This window comes from Artemia franciscana, chromosome 7 (genome assembly GCF_032884065.1).
Source record: "Artemia franciscana chromosome 7, ASM3288406v1, whole genome shotgun sequence".
NCBI lineage: Eukaryota > Metazoa > Arthropoda > Branchiopoda > Anostraca > Artemiidae > Artemia > Artemia franciscana.
In genome coordinates this window covers 56,394,531-56,418,867 of record NC_088869.1, presented here as the reverse complement: position 1 = coordinate 56,418,867, position 24,337 = coordinate 56,394,531, and the positions used below count along the sequence as shown (strand labels likewise).

At 35.8% G+C, this 24,337-nt stretch overlaps 2 protein-coding genes across 5 annotated transcripts in view; both read left to right on the top strand.

The window, feature by feature from the left end:
* The window catches only part of LOC136029500 (enolase-phosphatase E1-like), a 539,221-nt gene that overhangs the window by 157,074 nt on the left and 357,810 nt on the right, over nt 1-24,337 (top strand). The gene's annotated exons all lie outside the window — the stretch shown is intronic.
* LOC136029494 (PI-PLC X domain-containing protein 1-like) lies at nt 1,464-24,324 on the top strand. The gene is made up of 5 exons (XM_065707930.1): nt 1,464-1,587; nt 9,211-9,563; nt 14,044-14,257; nt 16,160-16,591; nt 24,066-24,324. The coding sequence occupies exons 1-5, from the start codon at nt 1,488-1,490 to the stop codon at nt 24,296-24,298; spliced, it is 1,332 nt and encodes a 443-aa protein (XP_065564002.1). The 5' UTR covers nt 1,464-1,487; the 3' UTR covers nt 24,299-24,324.

Below are 24,337 nucleotides of genomic sequence, written 5' to 3'. Positions count from 1 at the left end.
CTTTCCACATTGTCAAAATTTAAACTCACATGTTTAGTGTTTCAGCTTTAAATTAACCCTGGATACTACTAGATGGTGATCATTACTTTCAGTATCAATAGCAGAATTCCTATATACCCTAGTATCTATTATTTATTCTGATAGTCTTCGGTTTACAATAACATAATCAAACAGGTTTGCTGTCTTACAATCACGTGAATACCATGTCAACTTAAAAGTCATTTTATGACCGAACACCGTATTGGTTAACCGTATATAACTAGCTTGTTATACCTACAAAATTACAAAAGTCTATTATCATTACTTTTTTCTTTTCCTACGCCAAATTTACATAGGCTTGGACACCATCTATCCTATTTTACCAGCCTGTGCGTTAAAATCTCCTAGTAAAAACACCATATTTCTACCCGGTACCCTGTCTATTTGCTCCTGTAACTATAAGTAAAATTCATCTGAGTCACTAGTATCTCAGTCAGTCGGTTCAACAGAGGCATATACTACTATAACAGATACCCCGAACTTTTTAGTCATAAAATGAGCAATTAGTATTCTGTTATTGATACCTCCCCAGCCTAAACAAGACTTAGCAGCTTCCTTATTCACCGTGAGCCCAACTCCCTGCCTTTGTACTCCATCCTTCCTGCCTGGATAAGCACATTCTATATCGTCTAATTTCATGCTTCCTACCCATGGGATAAGAGTTTCTGAAGCTCCTAATAAGTCCAGTTCAAACCATCTAAATTCGTCTGTCCAAATATCGATACGATAGTCCTTCTTCTACGTCGAAACATTCCAAGTTCCCATTGTCATGTTCTTTAAATCATTGAAATTATTTTGGACTCAGGAAAAGCAATGATTCCAGATACCAGTACAGGACGGGTTACCAACATATCTTCTCAAGTTTATACCGAAGCACTTAAGCTGGCTTAAAAATGGACAGCAAGAAGTCTCTGGGACCTCCATTATAATTGGAGGCTTTTTGCAATCCTGGGCCCATCTTGGTCACAACATGGTTTTCAGCACTTTGCGGTCCTTTTCTATCAACAAGAGTCAAAATCCTGTACAGACAGTCTCAAGCTTATTACCTCCGACTCATTATATAATCATATTAGGCTATTACGGGGTCCCTATAATAAATAAATTAGATAGGACGAGGTTTTTCAGTTCAAAAAAGCCCATCAAAACAGACGATAAAAACCCAGAAGAATTATCCATTAATGGGAATCCCGTGCGAATGTGTTATCTCTTACAGTTTGGCTTCACACTTGTTAGGAGGGGTTTTATAGGTAAGGAGATAGAAGTAAAAACCCCCTGCGCCAAACAAACTATGGTCCCGCTCAAAGCCCTTGTTTGTACAAATTAATCACTAGAAAAGGTACTTAAAGATTCTTATCTCAGAAGAACTTTGACTATTTGCCAAGTTGTTTTGTAAGAATTTGTTATCTTTTTGGTTCATCAGAAATTATTGAGGCAGTCCCACCTAAACTATGAATAAAATACATTTTAAAGTTGCCATCCTGCTATTTGTTGTTGTCAGAGCCAAACCTATTCGCCACCAAAATAATATTGTCAATTCACATTCTTTGGGTAAGCACTTTTTATTAGTTCAGATCAAGCAAACCTGCCTGGGAGTGGGTGGAAGGGTGAGTAATGTGATTGAGGTCAAGTCTTGAGGCTCAAACTCTTGCCCTAAAATATAGAAGTTGTCTGTGAGCTAAAAATAGACATCTGTTCAACCAAATGAAAAGGCCCATTAATTCTCGAATGGATTCATTCCCAATTGAAATAGAATTTTCACATAAGACGAGAGGGAAACTAAGAAATAAGCATGGTTGTAACCCCATTTTGTTACAAAGCTCACGAAATCGGTAGAAAATGGTCCCTTTAGGTAGTGTCAAATTCAGTAATACTTCAATTTTTACCTTTTCTTTTTTCTATAGGCCTTAAAGATAACAAGGGTACCCCAAAAAGAATTGCACAAGAATATATGGATCAACAGAAGGAAACACTCACTGAAATTATCTTCGAGATCAATAGCCAGAAACTAAACCCCTCTGCTGCTTACCAGGGATAAAGCTTGAAAAATAAGAAGCAAAAATACAAGACTTATACCATACTTTTGCCATTTTTCTAAATGTATGCTAAGAGAGTCGTCCTGGCCGAGTGGATTGGTGCGCTGGATTCAGGATCCTTTGTCTGAGAGGACGCGGGCTCAAATCTCAGTGTACCCAATTATTCAGTTTGGGACGGGGGTCAATGGCGTGACTCTTTAAGCTTAGCCAGAGTCGATCCAGCTCTAAATGGGTACCTGGAGAAATCTGGGGAAGGTAAACAGGGAGGGTGTGCGAAAACACAGGATGGTTAGCCCCCAACTCCCAATTGCACTTCCTGGCTGAAGGGCCAAGAAACGGAGATCAGCACCGCCGGTAGGGACTGTAAAGTCTAATGCCGTATCCTTTACCTTTTTTATGCTAAGAGAAATGAACCTTCAGTGTTTTATTTTACGGTTTATTCTTTTTCCCGGCCACTTCGTGTAGAAGAAGGAAGATGGACGTAAGAACCCAATAGGAGTCTTGTTCGATTGAAAATTTGAAGGTTATAGTTCAATTTCTATTGGTTGAAAGTGATTGGAGGAAAAACAGTCCTCCTGTCATGCCCTTTTTACTAACCACCTCCCGTAATCTCCATGACATCAGTTCTAAATTTTGTGATAACCCTTTTTTCAAGATGTTTAAGAAGTCTAATAGATATGCTTCCAGGGACAATATAGCAGCTACAGCCTTTGGGGCACGTTTCATATGTCATGCGAATTCTTAATTGTTTACAAATAGGTTTTATAGAGGGAAAATGGGGCCAATTTTAATCTTGCGGATTTGATTTGTTCGAAAATTCCAGGAGCTTTTCTCTCCAGGCTAAAAAGATCACCTATTTTGCTGAAGGGATAGAGCTAAATTTCCTAGCAATGGACCAAAAATACTTTTGTTCGTGACTAGTTTTGAGTCTTATAGCTAGAAGTCCCAGGGTCAAGGGGATCTTGTTTTTTTTTAACATAAGAATTTTCGGTTTTCCGAAAAATTAGAGTCCAAAAAGTACAAAATAAATTTTTATGATCGGAAAAAAACTAGAATTATGCAGGGACATCAATTCCCAAGAATACAAGGGGAAATTTCTTAAATCTAGGAGGAATCGCTCTCTTCCAATTGGCACCCCTTACCTTAAGTTATTTCATCAAGAAGATCCCCATGCACAGGAAACAAGAAGAAAAACAACATATTTTCTCCCCAAAAAAGAGCCGTAAAGTAATTTTACTTTGAACAGCTTGAAAGTATACATGTAAGCTCCTAGGCCAAGGAACATCTCCTGTACGAAAAAGGATTGACTTGATTGACAGTTTCAGTCCATACGTATTACAGTTTGAGTCAATCCATAATTAAAATTTAACAAGACAGAGCTATAATAAAACCCGTTGTTTTCCTCGATGAACACTTGCCTATTCCTCTTCTTCCATATATAACACAGTCAACAATATGAATAAACTAGCAGTATTCAATTTAAATGCAATAGAACCACTTAATACCTAAGTTCAAAATATTTCAAACGAGGCTATTTTTCCCCAACTAGATTGATAAGAAAGAGGCAAAAGTGTTTAGACCATTAACAGATGTGCAACAATCAAAATAGCATATGTGAAACAATTTAAATCAAAGACTCGGGAGGAAGGATTTACAAATGAAGGTGCATGTAGGATAAAATCCGTTCAAATATAAGATATGCAACAAAGGGTTTTCTCAAAATTCAAATTTAACTACATACAAGAGAGTCCATACTAGAGAAAACCATATAAATATAAATGTAACATACGTACTAGAGTAATTTCTCAGAAATTAGCATTATCTAAGCATATGAAGATTTACATAAGGATCAAAATACACCACATTCCCAAAAAAGTAAAAGGTAGTTTAAGCCCTCTGTTCAGGCAATAGTGACTGCTTCAACTTTATCAAGCAATAGGGAAATTATGTTCTTTTTTGCGCTATTCTAATAAAATATATGTTTTTTTCTTGTATATTGATTTTAACTAGCCGTTTTTAATAAAATATAAAGTTTTCCTTCGCCAAGTGTTTTCTTGCTAACAAATTTCAATCATAACATTTTTTCAGATGAATTACCTTTTATTTTTTTTCCTTCCCTATTTCCTTTTTTTGCCAACTAATTTCTAATGCGCCTTTTTTTTCTGCCTACCGTACTAATATTTAATAGAGCCTGTTGTACACCAACCGTTTTTTCTCGCTAACCAATTTCTTAAGAACAATTTGGTTATTTAATTCTGTGTTAACGTATTAGGTCACAATTAACCAAATTACAACAATGAATCGTTTCGGATATTGGAAGTTTTTGAATTATTTGATAAAGTTTTAAAATTACGGTTAATAATATCGTATATGATATGATGTTGCTAATATTGACTTCTAGGGTTAAAATGACTTTATATATATTTTTTTAATGGACTTGTAAATGTCTGTAAACTTGTAAATGTTTTTACTCTTACACTTAAAGCATTGTAAGCTCTAGTTAATTAAAATTGTGATAGGTGAATACAGTTAAAAGTTGTCTTCAAATTATTTTGATCTACTTAACTGATCATTGTGGGCAGTTTAAATTTGTGATAAATATCGTTTCGTCCCTGGCATAATTGTCAGATAAATATCCTAATTATCAGTTAATAGCTTGCTGAAGCGATTCAAAATTTAGAAATTACAGATCCAATGGTTCCGGAATGGGGACGCTTTTTCCCTATTGTTTGAAGAATTAAATAGTTGATCTTAGTCTGTACAAATCTTTCATGGATATTTTTATCATTCTTCGACGGTAGTAATTGGAGGGCAGTTTGGAGGATTACATGTGATAGGCCTTGATATACTTTGGTCATAATAATTACAACTCTGGCCTTGCTTCATAGCTGGTTATTTCACAATCGTAAAACACCAACATCATTGGAAGTAAAACTATATTTGTGAAACATTTGCGAGACACATTCTACTTTTGGACCTCCGTCTTGAAACGTCAGCCCAAAAAAGAACCACAAGAACTTAGAAAAAATTATGTAAATGTGACGTGGAATCAATATGCTCTAGATGACGTATACAATATGTTCTGCATAAAGTAGGCTGGCTAAAAAATTATGATTGCAAAAATGACTTTCTAGATTTAAAAAACAAATAAATTTCGTCATGGAAAAATTACTACATCACGAAGAACATTCAGTCCGAAGTACTGGGAAAGCTCCTATAAAAATTGAATCTACTTTCGTAAATTATAGTCTTCTGAATCACTTTGAAAATTGTTTGCAAGAGATTCAGCCCGTCACTCTTAATGGTTTTAACCCTTCTGTTTATCTAAACGTAATGTCAGTCTCTAACGGTCCTGCCTGAAGCCTTTAAAAATTGAGGGGGAACAAAAAAAAAGTCCACCATTAGTCTCCATGGCTGTTCGAGAAACTTACAATTGTTCCCTGGCTTTAACAAGAAGGAAAACCACTGTTTTCCATGGGTAGTACGGATGTGTCCTCTTTTTTATTTTCTTTTTTTCTCGGTTGCTAGCAGGGCATTGGAAAATATTCAACTGAAATGCTGTTACACAAAAATGTTTTCAGAAAATCCACAACGTCACCGAAGGACTTAGGATCCAAATTTTGATTGTTCGACTCACTTTAAGCCGTTTTGTTTTCTGGAACAATGAACTCGGTATATAATAACAACTGTCTAGTGACAATACAAACAGCTATTCTTTCTTGAGAAGAAAAATCATAACAATTCATAGTTTTAGCTGAACCAGCAAATATTAAATCATTCAAATATTTGCAAACGTCTTTTTTGAATTTTTGCACCTCTCAGGAAAGTTTTGGAGAAAAATTGAACCCCAAACCACTCCGACCATGAGCGGGCAAAGTTTTGATGGGGACTTTAATACCTTGTCCATACTTTCCCAGGAACCCACCCTGCCATCCAAGCTTACGCAGAAGCTCTTCTCCATTTGTAATTCTTGTCCTTTCTCCCGGATTTTCATTTTCACTTGTATTCTTTTCCTTCCCTCCTTTAGACTCTTTTACACTAGTTACATCGTGTTTTGAAATTATGTCAGAATTAGTCACATCGGATGTGCTGCTTACGGTGAAGCGATGTTTCTTTATGTGCCTATCTTGGTCACCGTCCTTAGACAGTTGCATATTATTGGTTGCCTCACACAGATTTTCAATATCCAAACCACTCTGACCATGACCAGGCATAGTTTTTATCAGGACTTTAATACCTTGTCCATACTTACCCAGACCGTCACCCTGCCATCCAAGCTTGCGCAGAAGCTCTTCTCCCTTTGTAATTCTTGCTTGTATACTAGCTACATCGTGTTTCAAAGTTATGTCAAAATTAGTCACATCAGATGTGCTGCTTACGGTGAAGTGATGTTTCTTTATGTGCGTATCTTGGTCACTGTCCTTAGACAGTTGTATATCATTAGTTGCCTCACACAGATTTTCGTCACTAGTAGAGAGACAGAAATTATTGTTATAAAATTTTTCTCTAGAGGTGTCATAAGAAAAATAGCTTTTATCAATATACTGACATTCGTCACTACAGTCAAAGTAGCTATAATTTTTTGACCTATTAATACCATCACCCATAGAGCCACAATAGCTATCAACTTTTAACCTGTTAATATCATAACCACTAGAATCACTGTAGTAGCTATTATCTTCCGACTTGTTAACTTCATCTTTTCGCTCTTCACGATGCATCAAGAATTGAGTTTTATTGCTTTGAAGAATGTATGCATTGAGACTACCTTCATGTTTTGTGCTGAATTCATTGGAATCACTAGAAAAGTTGCTGCTGAAATTATTGGAGGTTACCTGAAGCTCTTCAAGGCTACCTACATCCCGTCCCCACTGTGACTTTTGCAAAGCACCAACTGAATTTGGAGATTCTTCAATGACCTGAGAAACTGAATCTCTCATAGTACTTTGATTCATATCACTTGATACTTCGAACTATGCTCTTACTAAAAATACATTTCGGGGAAGCATAATATTAACACCCAAGGGAATCCATAAAAGAATAATTAAACCCTTTGTTACAATGTATTATATTCAATAGGCCTTTCTATGTGTTTTATATCTTTTTGCATCTGTGGTTTATTGTGAAACAGTATTTTAAGACTGTATTCTAAATATTTTTGCTTACATTTCATGTAAAATAGAAATTGCATTGATACGACGTTATCCACCATGTTCATTAATTTCGTCATATTTTTCTTATGGTCAAACTTAATTGACGAAAGTAATACCATTATTTTTCTACTTTTCGTTCTTTGCTCTTATTAAGGCTTTTTTTTTCAAAGTCCCTTAAAATTGTTTTCGAAATGATATTTTCGTGGTTGCAGTAGTACTGCAATCTAGGAAGAGACGAACGCCTCCCATAGCAGCAAAAAATATTTTCACTTAAAAGGTGCTCAGCATGACAAAAAACATTAAAACTACTATACAGATTTTCAATAGTCTCTAGTTTTTCACGGGGACAATATATTTTCTCACAAAATACTGACATGTAAATTTTTAACATCATGGATCTGTCATATCATTTTTTTGGCTTTGAGCAGGAAGGAACTTTTTCATTTCTGCACAAATCAAGCTTTTAATCCTGTGGATTTTTCCATAGATTTCTTGGCACGCTTCGTCCTTATTGTTATGATTGCCCGTGCATCTACTACACTTGGTCAGGCTTAAATATTCCCAGCCGAAATTTCCAAATCCTTGACAATTGAGATATTGCTCGTTTTTTCGATCGGTAAAGTGACACGAAATAAACGATATTTAATCTACACTTCAAACTTCAGCACATAATCAAGGTCATCCTTTGTCTTAAACTTCAGCTGCATAACTCTTGAATTTCCAACACTTGTCACAGAAATTACACTTTCAACAAGCACGTATATTTAAGAAACATGAAAATCAATGTCCTTTTTAATAATACCTGTGTGATCGATTCTTATAATTCTGATACTGATACTTGATTAGCCAAATACTGATAGCCATGATACTGATACAGCCAAAATTCTGATACTGCTAGGTATTGCAGCCACTCTTGCAGCTACAGAATCTTAATCAACCACGTAGACTAACAGTCAATTTTGGCAACTCATAATTTGGCATGATTAGCCATTAGGAATGTCCTATTCCTAATGTCCATTAGGAATGGGTGTTAACACTTGATTAGCCATGATACTGATTACTGATACTGATACAGCCAAAATTCTGATACTGCTAGGTATTGCAGCCACTCTTGCAGCTACAGAATCTTAATCAACCACGTAGACTAACAGTCAATTTTGGCAACTCATAATTTGTTTCACATTGTCAACAGAGCCTGGTTTCTTGACAAAACCACGCTTATTGTAGAGGTGTACCTATTATTATTGTCAGGAACATTTGAAAGCACCAAAAGAACCCAGAGATATCGGCAAGCTTGCACTAATGGCCAGATAATTTGGTTTGGACTTCAACGTTTCCTTTTTTTGTCCAAAAAATTAGTATTGGGGTGCATTCATTCAGGCGCGAGGCCACTATTGTAAGGGGGTACGTTGAGAAGGAACTCTCCGGTGGGCCAAATATTACAACCAATGGCAAATCTTCATTTCACTCGTCGAGTCCACATAGCAGCTCAAAATTTCAGACAAAACGATGACGCTGGATACAATCCTCTTCTCTTTTCTGGTATCTCAACTTTTAACACAACTTTGCAGGTATTAATTGGCTGCTTAATTGTATCTTTTGCAAAAAATTAGAACCCAGCCTTATCACATCTCCATTTGATTGAGCCCATTTCAAAGTTTCTACGAAAACTCTTTCGATACGAAGTGCCCTGGTCTAAACAAAAAAAATATTAATAATAAATATATAACACATTGTGCCCACATCACTCTTTATCTAGGCAGCGCTATTGCGCTGCCTATGATAATACAACACAAGTATCTTTTGAAAAGCTATTTCTCTGGGGTGTGATGTCAGGTCGTAAATAAACTGATAAAGGTCAAATACATAATTGGTTGCTTTGAATTAACATATTTCATTTTTCAAAGTCTGTTTAGCAAGTTAGATTTAAGCATTAAAATATCTTTGTGAACTGAATCAATATGCTTGTTTTTTTTCTGTTTTAGAATGCCAACATGCCATTGACCACACGGACATTACAATTTTTCTGTCTATCAGCCCTTTAGCTGATAGACAAGAAAATAATGTCATCTGGGAAAGAAAAATAGAAATAAATTGGAGCCATGGGCAGACTGAAGATGACGATAAGATATTTTTATTACCTTATTACCCAGAATCTTGCAGTCTAGACAATCCTGTTCTTGAAATAACTCCAGGACTCCTTATTAAAGATTGGATAAGGACTAATATTAGCTTCCCAAGATATGAACGAGTGAATAATGATTCCAACAGTATTTGCAAAGATTTTTGGGTTGCATATGTTAGAAACAATGTCATTATGGCTACCGATTGCATAAAGGTAAGTTTTTCAACTTACCTCTTTTTCAACTACTGAACATTAAGGAGCCTTATTAATTCCTTAGAATTTACTATGAGAACCTCATACTAAATGAGGCTGCTATTAGACCCGCATAGGCTAGTATTCACTACAAAAATGTTCGGTGCATTTTCACTTTTATGAAGGCGCAATTTTAAACGAGACATGTGGAAACACTGATGATAACCAAAATAGAAATAAGCCCAAGCCCCCCGCGCGCATAAGTCGTCATGCGCCATTGTAGTTGTGTCCCTGTGTCCCACCTGTGAATATGAAAGATATATATATATTTTTAACTACGTAAAATTTGCGAACATACAACATTCTTCGCTGTCCCATTATCTGTGCATATACAAAGCCTTATATACTTATAATGACGTCATATGCAAACGCTATTTTTACAAAGAAACAAACATGCATACATACAACTTATTTTTATATAGATAGATAGATAGATAGATATACATGTACAATACAAATTAACTACGTAAAACTTGCGAATATACAACATTCTTCGCTGGCCCATTGTCTGTGCATATAAATAGATTGTCAGGTTTACCAACCCTCGAACATGCAACATACAATTGTCCATGGGAAAAACAATCTGTATTAGATCTATACCGCATTTTTCAAATGATTGCAAATGCTAATCGAATTGGGAATTGCAATCTTTTAAATTGAAAAGGCAGATCCGTTGGAATCATGGGAATGCGAGGAATAAGAACAGCCTCACCCTCAAAAGGCCCTGTCAAAATTGTTGCCTCTATTACGTTTTCCATTTGTTTTTTTTTTTTTTACGGCAAGTCGCGTGCCATTGCAAAGCCTTGGTGGGTTGACATTTCGTAACAGTATTATTGGTACGCCTATTTTTAGTTGTAGCACGTGTGGCGGAAACCCTGGGAGATCCAGGGAATTTAAAAATTCAGATGGATAATAAACCGCTTCATTTGGTTCCAGAACTGTGTCGACTGACCTGTAAAGGACTGCCTGGTCTCGAATCTTGGTCAAAATAATAATGTTTATTTCGTGGACATCTTTTTTCTTGGCTGCTAGAATCGCTCGTTCCCTTAGCCATTTATGATTTCTATAATTGGCTAGAAAACTCGGAAATACCTTTTCAACGAATTCATTTTTGGACGTCACTAAACTACAGAATTCAGCAGGCAGCTGTATACGTCCTGAAATTGAGTCTACAGGGAGATTTCCATTTCCAGTTGCCAGCAATTGATCTAAAAATGTTTGACCGTAGTCATCATTTTGCAATCGGACACGCATATTTCTAGTTAATTAAATGCCTTTACATGTGCCCATAAATTAGAATTTTTCAGGCAAGCATCCATTTCGTCTGCAGGGGTTGATCTAGGTATTATAGGTAATGTTTGCATGAAATCTCCAGCAAGCAATATTAATGTGCTGCCAAAGGGTTTCGAATTTCCTCGCAATGCGGCTACTCTGGACGACGCAATTGCCAACGCTGTCAATTTTTGATCGAATTGATGCCAGAATCAATTTTATCACAGACATTTTACCAGTATCTCCTGGCGCATCCAAAAAGAAGATTTCTCCAACGTTGTTATCGACACAATGCATTATCTTATCATAAATGCCCTTTTGCTCAGACGTTAACTTAGAAATATTATTTTGTACATATGACAATAGATCACTCGTGCTGTAACTTTGTTCACCATCCAATTCTACACATGTCCAAACAGCAGCGTTACGATTAGGTGAAGGCATTCCAAAATTCTGAAGAGGTTTGTTTGCCATACATAAGCACAAATCTTCAATAATAACTAAAGTGTAGTTATAAATTTCTGATGTAAAATCAAAAGTCATATCTTACGTTTCTAACCGTTTTCGATGGAGTATATCCTCGGCCACTTTTCGATTTATATTTTCCCATAACTCTGTAGGAGCTGAAGGAGAGCAAGTTGTTAGTATGATTCCAAACAAAGCACGAATTTGACTTGGAGTTGACGTTTCGCACGCGTCATTGATGCAGTTATCTCAGTGTTGGCCATTCTCCAATAAATTCAGATCTTGGCATGGACTACGGTAAGTGTCATGTATAGCACCGTTTACAGTTCTCAAATGCTCAAAAGACGAAAGCTTTTGGCATTAACTCTTTGAGCAGCTTCCTCGGCTGTTTCTTCTGCCATTGTAGGATTTATACTAAAATTTCTCTTTGAATTAACTCTTTGAGCAGCTTCCTCGGCACGCTTTCTTTTGGTAATTTCTCTTTGAGCCGCGAGCCTGTTTTCGCGTTTTTCTTGTGATTCCTCGGCACGATCTTTTTTGGTAATTTCTTTTTTTTTAGCCGCTAGCCTGTTTTTACGTTGTTCTTGTGATTCCTCGGCACGATTTCTTTTGGTAATTTCTCTTTGAGACGCAAGCCTGTTTTCACGCTGTTCTTGTGATTCCTCGGCACGTTTTCTTTTCTTACTTTCTCTATTAGCCGCAAGCCTTTTGGCATTAACTCTTTGAGCAGCTTCCTCAGCTGTTTCTTCTGTCATTGTAGGATTTATACTAAAATTTCTCTTTGAATTAACTCTTTGAGCAGCTTCCTCGGCTGTTTCTTCTGTCATTGTAAGATTTATACTGAAATTTCTCTTTTAATCACCTTCTTATATACTTATAATGACGTCATATGCGGGCAAACAAACACACATATGCGGACAAACACAAAACACGGAGAAACGCACAAACTTACAACTTTTTTCTACATATATAGATATTGCATATCGTCACTGTCAAAGAGTCGGTGATAAGGAACTGTAAATAAGGAGCGACTTGGCTCAATAGTAATCGACACTCTAAGAAACAGAATACTGATATCAATAGCTATGTAAAAGGAATTGGCTTATTGTGCTAATTCTCAATACATGATAGTCATTACACTCAGTGTTATCCATCAGATGCTATGAGCCAGAGAAAACTTGCCGGATTTTCAAAAAAGGGTGAAAAACTCCTTAAAAGTACAAGATTCTTAATGAAAATCACAACGTCGGATTCAGCGTATCAGAGAAACCTACTGTAGAAGTTCCAAGCTCCTATCTGCAAAAATGTGACATTTTTTGCCAAAAGAAAGATAATGGATGCATGTTTACTTCCTTTTTTTTATATCGAAGCAATGGTCCTAGGATATCGCTATCGGTCCTAAGATCGAAAGTTCTAGTTCCCTTTTTAAGTCTCTCAGAAAGGAGAAAGGAGGGAAACTAGCCCTCCTACCACACTCTTTTTTTTCCAAAAGTCGCGTGATATAAACTTCGAGATAGCTGTTTTCTTCAATATAGTTGAAAGGTACAATGACTATATTCTAGTTGTTGTAGAACCACCGAAGGAAGAGCCACAAGTTATGAAAATTGCTCATTATTTAAATACAGTATTTATTATGAGGAAGTATACCTATATTTTTAAGGGGGGATTTTCTGGGGATAGATTTTCTACGAGGAGAATTTACCATTGGGATGGAAATTTCCGGGGGTGAACTTTCCAGGCGAAATTGTACACGGGGAGAATTTGCCAGAATTTGTTTACAAATTTTTTTTTATGTGTCTCCCATTTTATATGCAGAGATGCTTTGAGGGAATAGTCCGGGGAAAATTTTCAGCAGTTAGTATTCTTTGGGGGATTTTTACTTGGGGAGATTTCCCACAGGAGAAATTCTCCATAGGGGGAATAATTACCGAGAGAAACTGTCCATGGATCAATTTTATGCGGGAGAAACTTTGCATTTGGGGCAGAAAGATTTCCGGGAAATATGTTCCACACTGGGAAGAATCTTCCTTGACCTTAAAAAGGGATCAGAAATTACATAAAAACAAATCTTTCTACCAATGAAAGTTTGCCAAAGAGTATTTTTGAGGCGGAATCGTAAGCACGAAATTTTCTGGGAGGAACTCGCATTGAGGATGAAATTTTTCGGGGGGTAATTTCCCGGTGGAAGAATTTTACGTGGGAGGAGCTATCTATAGAGGAATTTTTCATGGGGGGATTTTCCACGAAGGGGGCAATTTTCCAGGGATTATTTGAAAATCGATCAGAATTTAAATATAAAAAAACAAGTTTTTTCTGCTGAAAGTAAGGAGCAATATTAAAACGTAAAACGAGCAGGAATTATTCCGCATTTGAGGAAGGATACACCCTCCTCTGTATCCCGTTCTTTGTGGTAAAGTTTAACCTTTTGCCTCAATCCTTTAAGAACTATTCCTAAAACACAAAGGCCGTATAATTAGAATGAAAATATTTTTTTTTAAGTTTATAAAAACTTTAGCGTGAAGAGAGGGATGTTGAGGAGGGAGCTGGACTTGCTAGGAGCCTTAGAAGATAATATCCCAGGGGGTAAGGAATATGAAAATAGGTTATATAGAACTCATTTACTCTCGCAGGAACTTTAGGGTGTATAGGCAAGGGGTAGGGTTCATGATGAATAAGGAGGCTTCTATGTCTATCTTATTTGCAGGTAAACCCATCTTGGATGTCAAAAAGCTCTTCGATTATTGGACCGCAGAAAATCAGAGACATTCTAATTCCTGGGACGCATGACTCTGGAGCATACAGCTTCATTGACTCTGCTTTGCAAATCACAACCAAATATGCAACAACTCAAGAAGAAAACATTTTCAATCAGCTATACTTTGGGATTCGTTACCTAGATATACGAATTCAGCACCTGCGTAAGTATTAATAGGAACAAAAGTAGGAGAAACCAGAATCAGTAGTAGCAAAAGGCCTATTTAAACACCAAACAGACGGTCTACATCGTAATATAAGTGTCTATAAGTCTATAAATGTTGCCAATATATCGTCTATAATATATATCGTCTATATCGTCTATAAGTGTTGCCAATAATATCAGTCTTCAAAATAGACTACAAAATTTATTGTTTTCAGTACAGTCGACACTGTCAACACCTAGAAAACACGTGTTAACAAAAAAGCATATAGATAATTTGGTTTAAGACCCAAGTAAAACTGAACAATCTTTGCTCACTGCGCAATAATCATTAAACTTTTCTTTATAAGATATAGAAAAACAGGCAAACTCTGAACTCAGACTACAATTTTCTCAACATGTTCTTATTGAACTGAGCTATTGGCACAACTGATTAGAATAAGGGTGGCTCTGTGGTATATTTTAGGGAAGGCATGCAATGGGAATGATCCTCTTACCAGGAAAAGTTTTCTGTCATGCATTTTTCTAAATCGTTTTTTTTGTGTTATCAGTGCAGTCCTACTGTGGTTTTTGCATTCTTTGTGCACATGCGTAATTTTTACTTTGCCAACAGGAGACCTCATATTCCAACTTCCTCCATGTTAAGGTGCATTGAATCCTCATTAAAACCAATTTTTAATAATGCAATTCTACTCTACTAGTACTAGCGACTCACTGTAGCAAAAAGCCCCTTGGGGCCAACAAAGTTGTACACGATCTTCCTCCATCCCAATTTCCTCTTCACTTCTTCCAGAGAAGTTCCAGTCACCTTAAAATCCTTTCTTATGACTTCCTTCCGCTCCATTTGGAGACCTCCATGTTTTCCAATTGGCCATAGATGGATGGCCGAAAGGGGTGATCTTTGGCAATGTGTCATCCTTTACCCACGAAACTTAGCTATCTCAAATCTTCACTCATTACAGCATGAGAAAGTCGGAGAGAAACACATTTTTTGTACAGTTTGTTGTTTTATATACGGTCAGTCAGACTGGTACGCAAAACAATCTTTAGGCAATTCAGCTAGAGAGTATTTGGCAAATCCTCCTGTGTTTTCCGAAACACCCACTTTTCAGAACATGCTTCATTGTACCCACTCTGTAGCTATCAATATTCTGATCCTGCTTCGAAGACTTATCTTTCTACCCTTCCAAAATTTATTTAAATGCGAAGAAAAATCTGGATCTTGTCTGTTCTACTTTTAACATTTTCACTGAATCTACCATTGGCAACATTATAAATAAATAAAACCTGACATAAGCCTGCAAAATTATGTAGCTTCACATGGCATACGCAGCATGTGTCTCATCATTAAACTTTTTTTTCATTGTGCCCTCATAAAGAGTGAATGATCGCCGAAACTCTAAATAGGACTTATTCAAGTACACATTCTGAGATTTAGGGGCCTTTTTTTTTAAATAAAATACATAAAAGGGGCATTCAACCATTTATTCTGCAATGAGCAGCCCTATGATCCACTTTGCCTCAGAACAACATTTACTGTCAGACCAATAATGTCTGCAAGCAGCCTCTGCAGATGCGAGCAGCCCCAGAGGGAAGGACAAATAAAATTATGTTGATAGCTCTCAAAAAAGTAAAAACTTCATCAGTATATTTTTTTGCAGAAAGATGAACATGTCAAAGTGTAAAATAAACGTCTCAATAGGGTCAGGATAGGTAAATATCTAATAAGGACATAACCACTAAAGAAGATCGGGAACAATCTGGAGTTATGGTTATTAGCCTTAAAGAGGGAAATACCTGAACATCAACATACTTAGAAAATTTAATTATTATCTCTTGAAAATTTCCAGTTAGAAGAATCTTTTTTTCCTGCGTATGTTGGATGTAATTTTTTTTTTTTCAGCAAATACAACCGAACTATTTTGGACGCATCATGGACCAATCACATATCGGCCAGTGAAGCTTGACATACAACAAGTCAAAGATTTTCTTGACATTTCCAAGGATATTGTCATATTTGACATTCATGGAATAACAATAAATACAGACAAATACCCTGAGGCTAATGAAGAGCTCAAAGCATTTCTTAAAGAAGAATTCAATGGATACATGCTTCCTAGAAATTTAACTTGGGAAGCGACGTTTAACGATTTATGGTTATACAGGGATGAACAGAGGATGGCCGATAAAGGTGGTGTCATAGTTACTTATAATAATGATTATCTTGGAGATGATTCAATGCTTTGGGAGGCTGTAAACCATAAATGGGGAAATACAAATCAGGTCGATGACCTGAAAATATTTCTTGATGCAGTAATGGAGCAATCGTCTCAAGGTAATTAGCACTATCCTTTATTCAATTTGATATCGGGTCAAATTCAGCTCTACCATTTATATTCCAAATGTTTCTTCTTTTTTCTTCGCCATCAAGATTACAAACCGATTTGCAGAATTTGGAAAATTGAACGCAAAGAAAATCACCATCCGAAGACTGAAACCTTGGGGGTAGAACAAATTTCCTTTTGAATAAATATTGTTATGCACTAAGGACAGCATTTGCAATCTGGGAACATTAGCCATAATTCAAGTATTTTCTGTAACAAATTGTATTAAATTAAAAAAAAAAATTGTTACCATCAAGATTTGCGTGATAGTTTTTTACGTAATTAACATCGAGCCTCATTTGGAACACGCTTAGAAAATAAAACATACAGTAATGGTCGGAGATGTAAAGGGCAAATACCAGGTCCCGGAGACAAACTGAATTTACAAGTTATTGTAGCAAGTTCGGCTAATAGGAGCAAAAAATTGCAGGTGACATTACCCTAGCCTTCTTTCAGAATTAGATTCTGAGGCTGTATACTAAAGTATACTACTACTAACAACTCACCACAATACCAAGCCCCCAAGGCCAATAAAGCTGCGCACACTTCTTCTCCATTCCAATCTGTTCAAAGCCTCCCTCTTTACACCCTCCCAGAAAGTTGCCATTTCCTTTAAATCTTTCTTTATGAAATCCTCCCATCCCAGACGAGGACAACCTGCCTTCCGTTTAGACCTAGACAGTTCACCGAGAAGGACAAACTTCGGCAATCTGTCATCCTTCATCCGCAGAAGGCGCCCTCACCATTCCAACCTTTCTTTCGTTATAGCCATAGAAAGTGGGATTGACCCACATTTTTCCTACAGCCTACAGTTTGAAATACGGTCAGTCGGCCGGGTACCCAGAACAATCCATAGGCAATTTCTCTGAAAAACATCTAGTAAATCTTCATCAGCTTTTCGGAGTGCCCATGTTTCAGAGCCATCTTTGACCACTGTCATCACTGTACCTTACAATATTCCAATCTTGGTTTGCAGACTTATCTTTCTATTCTTCAAATTTTTTTTTTTTTTAACTTTGAAAAAAACAACCAAGGCCTTGGCTATTTTACTTTTAACATCTTCATTGCTCCCACCGTTTTTACTAATAATGCTACCAAGGTAAGTTAAGTTGCTCACCTGATCAATCTTTTCGTTACCCAGCATCACCTTTTAATATTCAATAGCCTTGGTGACTTTGTCTTTTTACCATTAATTTTTTTAAACCTGTTCTAGCACCCTGAACTCGGAAAGGCTCTAAAAGTTCATTCATTTTGCTCACACTTTCACCTAGGATTGTTAAATCATCAGTATAATCTAAGTCCAGGAGAGTATTTCCTCCCCATTTGGTTCCGTGGTCCCCCCTTGCCTTTCCTGTGCTCCTTAAGACAAAGTGCATTAAAATGATCCACATAAACGGGGATAGAACACAACCCTGCTGAAATCCTAATTTAGTACAAAACCAGCAGCTAACCTCACTTCCTACCTTAACCGAAGCAGTGTTATTCTCGTTCATAACACTAACCACTTCAATATATTTGTCTGGTATACCATACAAAGATAATACCTTTGCTAAGGCTCTTCTATATACATAATCGAGCACTTGTTCATAGACTATATAACTGAGGACCAAAAGAGTTTGACAACTAAGGCACTTCTCAATTATTAACCTAAGAGTGAAAATTTGATCGACACAATCCTGTACCTTTTCTAAAACTGCAGTGTTCTTCTCTTAAACTTTGTCCATGTCATCCCTCAGTCTAAAAAGTATAATATTACTAAGAAATTTGCTATCTATAGAAACCATACTAATGCCTCGATAATTACGACACTCACTCTTATCAACTTTCTTATACAGTGGTTTAATTAAGGTTTAAGTAAAATCATTAGGTACTTCCACTTTTTCAAAAATCATATTCACCATCTTCAGAAACTTATTTATAGCCTCAGAGCCACCGTATTTAAGAAAGTCATTTACCGCACTATCAGCACCTGGAGCCTAGTTATTTTTTATTCCGTTTAGTACTGCCGCCAGTTATTCCAGACAAAACAAATCTTCCTTACCATCCAAGGTATTACAATCTTTTTCATTTTCCTCTATATCTTTTCCTGCAACTGTATCTCAGTTTACCACATTCTCGAAATGTTCCACCCATCTCTCTTTAACTCTCTCCTTATCAGATCGACTACTCCCTCTCGATTTATTAACATGCAAGTACACTATTTTACTATTATACCGTCTAGCTCTATCTTCAAGATCCTTGGCAATTTTATCCATGGCCTCCACTTCACACCTTCTTAGTTCATATTTTAATGCTTTCTCCACCTTCTTTACATTTATTTTGTTTTCATATGATCTATCGCTCAGATAATTCTTGTACGAACTCCTTCTCCTCTCTTTTAAACATAAAGCTTTTTCACTAATACTCCTAGCTGCAGTCTTAACTTACTTCCCTAAGATACCATCAGCAACCTCATAAATTTTTTTTTCTAAAATTATTCCAACCATCTTCCACATTGTCAAATTTTAAACTCTCCGTTTTGACAGAAGATCCCTTTTGACTTTCAATTTTATACTCTATGGGTTTCTATCATACATTGTTTGGAACGCGCTTAGAAAACAAAACATATAGTCTTGGTCGGAGACGTTGAGGGAAAGGCCAGGTCTCAGTGACAAATTGAAGTTACAAGCAAATACCAGGTCTCAACGACAAATTGCCTTCAGCAGTTATAGTAGTAATTCTGGGTAATGGAAGCCAAAAAATTACAGGTGGCATTCCCCAAGCCTCTTTTGGAACATGCTTAGAAAACAAAACATATAGTCATGGCCAGAGATGTTGAGGGTAAATAGTCTTGTGGTCAAATTGCATTTATAAGTTATACTATTGATTTTGAGCAGAGGAAGGAAAAAAATTACAATTGGAATTCCCCTAGCCCTCTCTCAGAATTAAATTCTAAGACTATAAGACTGTACACTTTCTGTTAAAAAAACTAATTTTTTTTTATTTAATTTCCGATTGTTTTCAAAATCATGCCCAGGCCTAACCAAGATATAATCCGGGATATTGGCCCATGAAACCCTGTTTATTTGTTGTTAAATTTATATATCAATAATTGACTGGTACCATCTTACTAATAAGTAAATTGATTAGTATTGACTTACTTCTTGAGTTTTTCTGCTTAGGAATTAAAATGATGGATTATAATTTAAATTTTGGAAAAAAACTTGAATACACATCAAAAATTCACGATAAATAGTATTTCGTTCAACGAGCCCTTTTTAATTTTTCTACTGCAAAATTTTGGATGGAAGAAGAGGGGTATTGTTGTTCATGGACTGCAACTCTGTGTGACTTTTGATCTTCTACGTGACTGAAGCCATCACAACCTCTGCAATAGGATTCTCTGATCGATAAATACATTATATACATGTGTTTAAATACGTTGCAATATTTCAAATAAATAGAAAAAGAGAAATATACGATTTTAAATGCATGAAACTAAGTTCTTTGTAGCATTTGCTCCACACAATCACAATCACTCACCCTCCCTCCCCCTTCATGATAGCTGATACGCAATTACACTTCACCAGACGTAATTTCACAAAAGAATAAAGTAAATCAACTTAGTAAAATCCCGTACTTCCACCATGAAGCATCACTTCCTCTGAACTGGGAAGGATGAAATATAGTTTATGCAACTTTTAAATTGATTAGCTTCTGAAAATTTTTTAGTTGATTGCTAATTGGTCCTTTTTAAAACTAAGTCATAGTTTGGCACTACAAAATGGCATAAAATAGCACTTTCCGGTGGCACAATATTCACGGTCACTTAACAAGGAATTTTTAATTTAGGTCTAAATGAGCTCTCTCCCAATTTTCTACGGCCTTCAGTTTCATACAATCACCCTTAGAAAAAAACAAAGACAAATAAATATGCATCCACAATCTCTGTTCTAAGAAACAAAAATACTCCTTTCCAAATTTTATAGATTGGAGCTAGAAACCTTTACAGTAGGGTTCTCTGATATGACGAATTTAAAAACGGAATTTTCACCAAGATCACTTTCTTTATGGGGATGTTTCCCTATTTTCACGAAAATCAGGCAAGTTTTTCTCAGATTCATAAGTTTTGGTGGGTAACAATAAACTTAATGAATTTTATCTATTTAAAAACATCATGAAAAACCAATTTTGTCGATGCGTTAATTGCCATCAAAATTCTGTGTTTAGTTTTGGTGAATATTGGCCCGAGTCACTCTCGGGCCAATATTATCGCGAACTATCAAGATATAAATTATCACGAACTATCTGACAAGATTTCTTGTGATAAACCAATTTTATATGAACATGTTCATATTTTTCATTTTTATTTTGTTCAGTTAAATTGGACTATCAAAAGAAAGAGGGTCAATCTGACAGCCGGATTTTAAGTTTAAATTTTGTTTTACTTTTGCTATTCTGTAATTTTTTAAATGTCAGGAAATTTATATCTTCAGACATTTAGACAAGATACCATTACTTCATAATCAACTTGAACTTTTTCTTTATTCAACTTACAAAATACAAAAACAGTATTATGCCCCAACAGAGAGTAGAGCTCGTAAGGCTGGGACAGCGCAAAAATATAGAAAAAAACATCAACATCTCATCGTAATAATGATTCCAAAATTTAACACGGCAAAAGACAAACAAAATAGAAAAAACTTATAAAAGAGAAGTAACAAGGATAAGTAAATAAATAAATATCGGGCAGGAGGGGCGTGGGAGGCCATCCCAGACACAGGGACAGAAAAACAAAACATACAAATAAGAAGATCGAATAATTTAATTTTCCATCATCAATGGTGAATAATCAAAAATTTAGCAAACAATCTTTAATATTTGCTTTTTCAAATTTAGTTGAGATTTTGGGATAGATCAAACAGAACTTTATCATTCAGCTTATAATTGTTAGCAATGAAGGGTATTTGGTACCTAATCGAAAATCTTGACCTTTCAGAACTTACAAAAAGAATTCGGTACGTCCCAGATCTCCGACAATCCGAACGAGGAAGTAAAATTAACAGAGATTTGTCATAGAAGTAATTTTTAGAATTTTGGATTTGAAAATGCCATATAGAAGTATTTAATACTCCGTATATCGTTTAAATCTAGCAAATTTAAGAAGAGGAATAATGTCTTAGTTTCCGAAACATTTTCAAGTTTTGAAGGTCGATGTAAGAAATTTCCAAGTATTCTTATTGCCCTATTTTGTAGTACCTGTAAGGGCTTTATATGCTTCCAAAATGTATTAAGATATATAACTGAGCACTAATTCAAATAAGAAGTAATTAGAGAGTGGTAAATTATTTTTAAAATGGTAAAAGGAAAGACATTCTTCACACGATACATCGACCCAATATTTTGAGCAAGTTTTAATCTTAAATACTCAATATGATTATGAAATGACAAAAGGGGATCAAGAAAAACTCCTAAATAACGATATGATTGGACCCTACAAATTTTTTGGTCACCAACCTGAAGCTACTGACAAGAAATCTCTCAAGTGACATGTTTTGAACAACCAAAAAACCATAAAATTAGTTTTTGTAAAATTTGGTATAGGATTATTGGAAACAAACCATCGATTTACTGAGGTAACACTTATAGTCAGATTTTCGATCAATGTCAATGAATCCCTAGCTTTAACTGTTGTAGCTGTATCATCTGCAAATAGAATTGCATGGCTAAAATTCTAATGCAAACCTTGTGGAAGATCATTAATATAAATCAAAAATAAAAGTGAACCTAATACTGAGCCTTGGGGGACACCAATATCAATAAGACTTTTTAAATTAGTCATTTTTCCACCGACATTTACTGTGATTTTGCGTCCGCACAGGTATGATTTAATAATTTGTAATCCTTTCCCTCTTATGCCGGAATGTTGCTCCTTACTTTCAGTTAAAAAAACTAGTTTTTTACATTTAATTTCTGAACGTTTTTGAATTAATGCATGTTTGATTTTGGCTCTCCACACATAAATTATTAAAATGAACTTTGTATATTAATTCTTTTTTTTGGCTAAATGGCTTTCTCTTAGTTTTGATCAGACAATTTTGAGAAATAAGGGGTGGGGAAGGAGACCTAGTTGCCCTCCAATTTTTCGGCTACTTAAAAAGGCAACTAGAACTTTTAATTTTTAACGAACGTTTTTATTAGTAAAAAATATACGCAACTTAAGAATTAACTTACGTAACAAACTTTTATATTCTTATATTTTTATTATGTATACGAGGCGGTTTTTACCCTCGTTAATACCTCGCTGTTTACACTAAATCGTAAGTTTTGTCCCAATTCTTTAAGAATGACCCCTGAATCAGAAAGGCCGTAGAATAAATAGCTGAAATTACTAAAAATACTTTAGCATAAAGAGCGAGGTGTTTATCTCCTCCTAAATACCTTGCTCTTTATGCTAAAGTATTTTCAGAATCCCTCATATGCGTAATAATCTCTGTTCGTTTTAAGTTTCAATGCTACTCCTTACTTTCAATTGAAAAAACGTTTTCATGTTTATTTTTTCATTGTTTTTTTCATAGTAATGCTAGAAAACCCTGCGCCCTTTTCATTGAATTTTTCTTCCCCCATGACATATTCGTCCAAGGAAGATCCTCCCACATAGCCCCCTCACCTCAACCCCACTCCCAAACCAAAAAAAATCCCCCTGAAACGTCTGTACACTTCCCAATAACCATTACTATATGTAAACACTGGTCAAAGTTTGTAACTTGCATCCCCTCCCCCAGGGATTGTGGGGGAGTAAGTCATTCCCAAAGACATAGTTATTATGGTTTTCGAATCTACGGAACAAAATGGATATCTAAAAATTTTGATCCCTTGACTTTGGGAAAAGAATGAGCGTGGGAGGGGGCCTAGGTGCCCTCCAATTTTTTTGGTCACTTAAATAGGGCACTAGAACTTTTCATTTCCGTTAGAATGAGCCCTTTTACGACATTCTAGGACCACTTGATCGATACGATGACCCCTGGGGAAAAGAAAAAAACAAATAAACACGCACCCGTGATTTGTCTTCTGGCAAAAAATGCGAAATTCCACATTTTTGTAGATAGGAGCTTAAAATTTTTGCTATAGGGTTCTCTGATACGCTGAATACGATGAAATTAACTAAAAAAAACAAAACTAACAAAAAACAAAAATAGTAGTAGGAACTAACAATTATAGTAGTAAAAACTAAAAAAAAATAACTAATAAGAAAGTTTTTGAAGAACCATGGTCATAGCCATCTTTTAACATATCCTACATATGTTCTCTATAATCATGGCATTTACATAAAGACTGGGACTTGAGTTTTTTCAAAATCGCAGAGTACACTACTATGGAATAGCTGTTATTCAATACTTACCTAAATGCGTATTATTAGTAAAATTGTACCATTGAAATTTTCAGGTTTATTCAACTATGCTTGGTCGGCGATGTCACAGCTTACCCCTACCACTGTAGACATAATCGGTGATACGTTAAACGGTCTACGTGGAGCAGCAGATTTGGTGAACAGAAACGTGAATAGGTGGCTTCACGATGAATGGCTTGAGAGTGCCAATATTGTGGCAATGGATTTCTTTTTGGGGAGTAATGTTGTTGATATTTGCATCTTTGGAAATAAAATAAGACACGGCTAATTGGTTTGCCAAAACTGGAACTGCCTCAATAAGTAATTG

Bases quoted from the DNA above. Each gene is read 5' to 3' on its own strand.
- LOC136029494 (XM_065707930.1), top strand. From the start codon at position 1,488: ATGAATAAAATACATTTTAAAGTTGCCATCCTGCTATTTGTTGTTGTC. The intron at 1,588-9,210 runs GTAAGCACTTTT...TTTCTGTTTTAG, and splicing joins TGTCAATTCACATTCTTTGG to AATGCCAACATGCCATTGAC. The intron at 16,592-24,065 runs GTAATTAGCACT...TGAAATTTTCAG, and splicing joins AATGGAGCAATCGTCTCAAG to GTTTATTCAACTATGCTTGG.